Source organism: Salvelinus sp. IW2-2015, unplaced genomic scaffold (genome assembly GCF_002910315.2).
Source record: "Salvelinus sp. IW2-2015 unplaced genomic scaffold, ASM291031v2 Un_scaffold1473, whole genome shotgun sequence".
Taxonomy (NCBI): domain Eukaryota; kingdom Metazoa; phylum Chordata; class Actinopteri; order Salmoniformes; family Salmonidae; genus Salvelinus; species Salvelinus sp. IW2-2015.
Window position 1 is genome coordinate 169,043 of NW_019942930.1, and position 6,784 is coordinate 175,826.

General features: G+C 50.8%; 1 protein-coding gene across 1 annotated transcript in view; it reads right to left on the bottom strand.

Annotated features, from left to right (window-relative positions):
• The window catches only part of LOC139024407 (uncharacterized), a 7,037-nt gene extending 884 nt beyond the window's left edge, over positions 1-6,153 (bottom strand). The window contains exons 1-2 of the mRNA XM_070439193.1: positions 6,120-6,153; positions 3,663-4,837 (exon numbers count right to left, since the gene is read on the bottom strand). Coding sequence (XP_070295294.1) covers positions 3,663-4,837; positions 6,120-6,153 — 1,209 coding nt within the window. The remainder of the gene's footprint in view (positions 1-3,662; positions 4,838-6,119) is intronic.
• Between the last annotated feature and the right edge of the window lie 631 nt (positions 6,154-6,784).

Genomic DNA, 6,784 nt, shown 5'->3' on the forward strand with positions numbered 1-6,784 from the left:
CAACCCCGTGGGTCAAATGATCACAAGAACGGTGAGCAAAAATCCAGAACCACCACAGGGGGACCTAGTGAATGACCTGGCAGAAAGCTGGGACAAAGTAACAAAGCCTACCATTCAGTACACACTACGCCGCCAGGGGACTCAAATCCTGCAGTGCCAGACGTGTCCCCCTGCTTAAGCCAGTACATGTCCGGCCCGTCTGAAGTTTGCTAGAGAGCATTGGGATGATCAGAATGAAGATTGGGAGAATGTTCATATGGTCACGATGAAACCAAAATATAACTTTTTGATAAAAACGCAAAACTCGTCGTGTTTGGAGGGACAGAATGCTTGAGTTGCATCCAAGAAACACCATCCTACTTGTGAAGCATGGGGCGTGGAACATCATGCTTTGGGGCTGTTTTTCTGAAAAGGGACCAGACGACTGATCCGTGTAAAGGAAAAGGATGAATGGGGCCATGTATTCGTGAGATTTTGGAGTTTGAAAACCTCCTTCCATCAGCAAGGGCATTGAGATGAAACGTGCTGGGTCTTTCAGCCATGACAATGATCCCAAACACACCGCCCGGGCAACGAAGGAGGGCTTCTGTAAAAGAAGCATTTAAGGTCCTGGAGTGGGCAGTCTTCCAGATCTAACCCCATAGAAATCTTTTTGGAGGAGTTGAAAGTCCGTGTTTGCCAGCCAACAGCCCCAAACATCACTGCTCTATGAGGAGATCTGGCATGGAGGAATGGGGCCAAAATTACCCAGCAACAGTGTGTGCAAAAAACCTTGTTGAAGACTTACAGAAAACGTTTGACCTCTGTCTTGCCAACAAAGGGTATATAACAAAGTTTGAGGATAAACTTTGTTATGACCAAATATTATTTTCACCGATCATTTGCAAATAATTCATAAAAAAATCCTACAATGTGATATGTCTGGATTTTTTTCTCATGTTTGGTCGTCATAGTTGAAGTGTACCTATGATGAAAATTACAGCCTCTCTCATCTTTTTAAGTGGTGAGAACTTGCACAATTGGTGGCTGACTAATACTTTTTTGCCCCACTCTATATGATTTACCATACCCCGCTCAGACAGCACACAGCAGAGCAGACTGGTAGGAACACATCTAGTTAATAAAAACTCTCACTGTAGTTGGATGAAGGGAAAAGAGCACCTTGATTCCATCAAAAGTCACAATCCCAATTCATGAGACTGTGGAGGAGAAGTGTTTCATATGACAAAAATGATTGAAAGTGAACTGCGAGTTCAAATCCGAAGCACATGTTCATGTGCTTTATGGCAAAGTCGTTTTTTTGATGACTCAGCTGTATTTGTGAGTGGATTGTTTAAAAGACAATCCAAATTAGACCCCATAACAAGATGCCCTATCCTGCTTTGTTCAATAAGTGACTTGTTGAGAAATGCACCCCCTCTTGAGAAGAGAGAAAAGCTGAGCTAACAGGTGACTCACCAGCTGACCTCTGCTCCTGACCCTAAGCCTGTTTGTTGACACTTTCCCAATGGAGCCACTGAACCAAAAACAGGGGAGGAGGAAAGGAAAAAAGCAGGAGAGGAGGAAAAAAAAATGCTTTTTTGATGGATGAGGTCTTCTGTTACATTTGGAGAGAACACAGCTGTGGGGAGCTGTTAAGTACACGCAAACAAGCCGTCTGCTTCAGACAAGCCTGCTGGGCACCGGGCCTCCATCCCACCCTCCGCCCGCCACAGCCGCCCGCGCCCCACTTGTATGACTCTGTCTCTGACACATGATCACAGCCAGTACATGTGGGAGCAGAGCTGAGTAGAGCAGAGCAACGCTAGCGTCGAAAAAACAGAGAGAAATAGTTTCAGCTAAAACAAAAACAATCCCCTCTTTAATACCACGGGACCCGCTACTAATTCATCTGTTTCTCTTTGTTTTGTGCTGGTTTTGTGGGTGTCGAGAAGGAGAGGGGGGGGGGTAAAGAGAGAGACAGAAAGAGAGGAGGGGAAGAGACTAGAGGGGGAGAGAGAGAGAGAGAAGAAAAGAGAGAAAAGAGGGAGAGAGAGAGAGAGCAGGGGTTTAGTAGCTGTCCTGGGTACGAGGAAATAGGTTAGATGGGAGGGAAATGTAAAGGACATCTGCTACCGTGACAATGGTGTCACTGCTACTCTAATGTGTTTGGAATAGACACAACAGACCAGGTTTTTGAGGGGAACCTTTCTGAGACATAGCTGAGAAAATGGATTGAAATTCATTAGGACATTTTGGGAGTATAATATCAAGTTATAGTGATAATGATATTAGATGGCTTGGCTGTCATTATATGTGCATTTTTTATTATGTTAACAGGAAACAATGGCTGTCAAGGCATGAGATGGATTATTAAAGTATATTAAGTTATCGTGTCATCCTTTCAGCCATTGACGTTACACAGACATATTGAGTACAACTGGAAAAGTCAGTTGTACTCCATGTTTAGATGTGGGGTTGTAATTCCTGTGTTACATCCAACAGCTCTGCTACCAGTTAGCAGCTATGCTATGGGACCCATGGTTCACGTATGTGATGATCCAGACTGCGTGGCGCGACAACATAAGTCAATATGTTTGTTATTGAAAACGGAGAAGTATGTGCTCTTTAATATTGTGGCCAACCACAATCGAGTTATAAAAGTTTTAGCTTTAATACTCTTCCAATTGACAAGTAATGGAAAGCATGGAGAGTGGGTGGGGCATTGTTGTATTAGGGACATGTGGCTCTCTACTGGGCCATGGCTTAGTTTGCGGTCCAGAGAATAATCGTGGAGGCGTGATGACAGATGGATGTTGTGGTGAAATCGTCTCCCCATACAAACTGTGTCTTTGTCATATTTGTAGTAAAAATCTGAAAGTGTATGTGAGTGTAACCTAACGCTATGAGGGCTTGGCAGAAGGGGGATGGTAGTGGGTGGTAATGGTAGTTTCTCTCTGTGTTGTGGACAGTGTACTTGCTGATGTAGCATTAATCAGAACAGAGTCCCACAGCTGGTTGAGTTTTTTCTATCAACCTCCATCTGACCCTCTGTCTGGACCATGAACTTCACATGACTCCTTTCTCCTACCCCCTCAAACCTCCAATCTGACCCTCTGTCTGGACCATGAACTTCACATGACTCTTTCCTACCCCTTCAACCCAATCTACCTGACCTGACTCACATGATCTCCTACCCTCTAAACCTCCAACGTCTGGCCATGACTCCTGCCCTTACCCAAACCTCCAATCGACAATCCCTCATGACCCCTTCAATACCTTCACTCATCTGACTCGCATCACTCTCAACCTCCCAATCGACTTCATCCTACTCTAAACTCCAATTACTCAACATCCAATCTACCCCTCCAAAGTGGGACACTCAAGTCAATTGTGCATCTATGTGGCAAAGGGGTGTGGGCAGGAACCAAGGGGCTGGGCAGGAACCAAGGGGTGCTGGGCAGGAACAAGGGGCTGGGCAGGAACCAAGGGGCTGGGCAGGAACCAAGGGGCTGGGCAGGAACCAAGGGCTGGGAGCAGGCTGGGCAGGAACCAAGGGGCTGGGCAGGAACCAAGGGGCGGCAGGAACCAAGGGCTGGGCAGGAACCAAGGGGCTGGGCAGGAACCAAGGGGCTGGTGCAGGAACCAAGGGGCTGGGCAGGAACCAAGGGCTGGGCAGGAACCAAGGGGCTGGGCAGGAACCAAGGGGCTGGGCAGGAACCAAGGGGCTGGGCAGGAACCAAGGGGCTGGGGCAGGAACAAGGGGCTGGGCAGGAACAAGTGGGTGTGGCAGGAAAACCAAGGGCTGGGCAGGAACCAAGGGGCTGGCAGGAACCAAGGGCTGGGCAGGAACCAAGGGCGGGGGCGCGGAACCAAGGGGCTGGGCAGGAACCAAGGGGCTGGGGCAGGAACCAAGGGGCTGGGCAGGAACCAAGGGGCTGGGCAGGAACCAAGGGGCTGGAGGACAGGGCTGGGCAGGAACAAGGGGTGGGCAGGAACCAAGGGTGTGGGCAGGAACCAAGGGGCTGGGCGCGACCAAGGGGCTGGGCCGGGAACCAGGGGCTGGCAGGAACCAAGGGGCTGGGCAGGAACCAAGGGGCTGATCCGGGACCATGGGGTGGGCAAGAACCAAGGGGCTGGTCCGGGACCATTGGGGGTGGGCAGGAACCAAGGGGCTGGGCAGGAACCAAGGGCTGGGCAGGAACCAAGGGGCTGGGCAGGACCAAGCGGCAGGAACAAGGGCTGGGCAGGAACCAAGGGGCTGGGCAGGAACCAAGGGGCTGAACCGGCGACCATGGGGTGGGCAGGAACCAAGGGGCTGGTCCGGGACCATGGGGGGTGGGCAGGAACCAAGGGGCTGGGCAGGGAACCAAGGGCTGGGCAGGAACCAAGGGGGCTGGGCAGGAACCAAGGGGCAGGCGGCAGCGGGCAGGAACCAAGGGGCTGGCAGGAACCAAGGGCTGGGCAGGAACCAAGGGCTGGTCAGGAACCAAGGGGCTGGGCAGGGCCAAGGGCTGGGCAGGAACCAAGGGGCTGGTCAGGAACCAAGGCTGGGCAGGAACCAGGGCTGGGCAGGAACCAAGGGCTGGGCAGGAACCAAGGGGCTGGGTCAGGAACCAAGGGGCTGGCAGGGAACCAATGGCTGGCAGGAACCAAGGGGCTGGGCAGGAACCAAGGGGCTGGTCCGGGACCATGGGGTGTGGGCAGGAACCAAGGGGCTGGGCAGGAACCAAGGGGCGGTCCGGGACCAAGGGGCTGGTCCGGACCAAGGGGCTGGGCAGGAACCAAGGGGCTGGTCCGGGAACCAAGGGGTGTGGGCAGGAACCAAGGGGCTGGGCAGGAACCAAGGGCTGGTCTCCTTGTGGACCAAGGGGGTGGAAGGGGACAACATAGTCTTAGTCATCATTTCATTACACTTTCATGGTCAACATACCCCCAAGTCAGTGGTCTCCTGCTCCCTATCTCTCCAATAAGTCTGATTTGAACTGTTGGGTGCATTGTCCCTATAGCCATGGACCTTGTGCTTTAGTATCTACAGTATGTTCATTGTATGTAACCACTGTTTTGGAAAATGCGTTTTTTGTGTGTGTTTTGCCCTCAGTCCTTGCCATTCTGCTTGCCAAAACTGTTGAACCTTTATGCCTAGGGGTGGAGCTCCCTGTGTTTCTGAAATGTGAGCTAGTATAAGACATTGCTTTCAGCTGTCACGGTCCCCCTAGTTGGCACAGGGTGCTACAAGTGCAGAGCAGAGTGGGCCGACCCAGCGCTGACTKAGGGTCAATATGAGATMATGTGAAAATGAGTTCAACACAATCGTTCATTACTGAATGACGTAGGAGCTATAATTCAAGATGTAACAATTTTGAGATGGTCATCGCTGTGACACCTGGGTCTCTGTGTTTGGGATATCCGGTAAACAGAAGATGATGGTTCTCTTTGTGGCTGACCACTGTACTACTGTATAGAGGGGGTAGAGTTAGTGTGGGAGAGTGACACNTGGGGTTGTAATTCCTGTGTTACATCCCAACAGCTCTGCTACCAGTTAGCAGCTATGCTATGGGACCCATGTGTCACGTATTGAGTATCCAGACTGGCGTGGCTCGACAACARAAGTCAATATGTTTGTTTATTGAAAAACGGAGAAGTGATGTGCTCTTTAATACTTGTGGCCAACCACAATCGAGTTAATAAAGTTTTAGCTTTAATACTCTTCCAATTGACAAGTAATGGAAAGCATGGAGAGTGGGCTGGGGCATTGTCGTATTAGGGACATGTGGCTCTCTKCTGGGCCATGGCTTAGTTTGCGGTCCAGAGAATAATCGTGGATGGTGTGATGACAGATGGATGTTGTGGTGAAATCCGTCTCCCCAGTACAAACTGTGTCCTTTGTCATATTTGTAGTAAAAATCTGAAAGTGTATGTGAGTGTAACCTAACGCTATGAGGGCTTGGCAGAAGGCGGGATGGTAGTGGGTGGTAATGGTAGTTTCTCTCTGTGTTGTGGACAGTGTACATGCTGATGTAGCATTAATCAGAACAGAGTCCCACAGCTGGTTGAATGACTCTTTCTCCTACCCCCTTCAAACCTCCAATCTGACCCTCTGTCTGGACCATGAACTTCACATGACTCCTTTCTCCTACCCCCTTCAAACTCCATCTGACCCTCGTTGGACATGAACTCCAACTGACTCCTTTCCTCCTACCCTTCCCAAAAAACCCTTTTCCAAATCTGACCCTCTGTCGGACATGAACTTCACATGACTCTTTCTCCTACCCTCTTCAAAGCCCAATCTGCCTCTGTCTGGACATGAAACTTCACATGATCTTCTCCTACCCCTTCAAACCTCCAATCTGACCCCCAATCCTACCCCTTCAAACCTCCAATCCGACCTCTCCAATCTAACCCTTCAAACCTCCATCTGAACTCTGCAATCTACGCTCTTCAAACTTCCAATCGACCCTCTCCAATCCTATCCTTTCAAACCTCCAATCTTACCCCTAACACACCAATCCTACCTCCAAAGTGGGACACTTCAATTGTCAATTGTGCATACTAATGTGGACAAGGGGTGTGGGAGGATCATAGGGGCTGGGCAGAACCAAGGGTGTGGGCGCAGGGTGCAGACAGGGGCTGGGCAGGAGGCTCAAGGGGCTGGCAGGAAAAGGGGTGGGCAGGACGAGGGGCTGGGCAGGAACAGGGGCTGGCCAGGAACCAGGGGCTGGGCAGGAACAGGGGCTGGGGGACCAAGGGGCTGGTGCAGGAACAGGGGCTGGCAGGACCAAGGCTGGCAGGAGGCTGGGCAGGA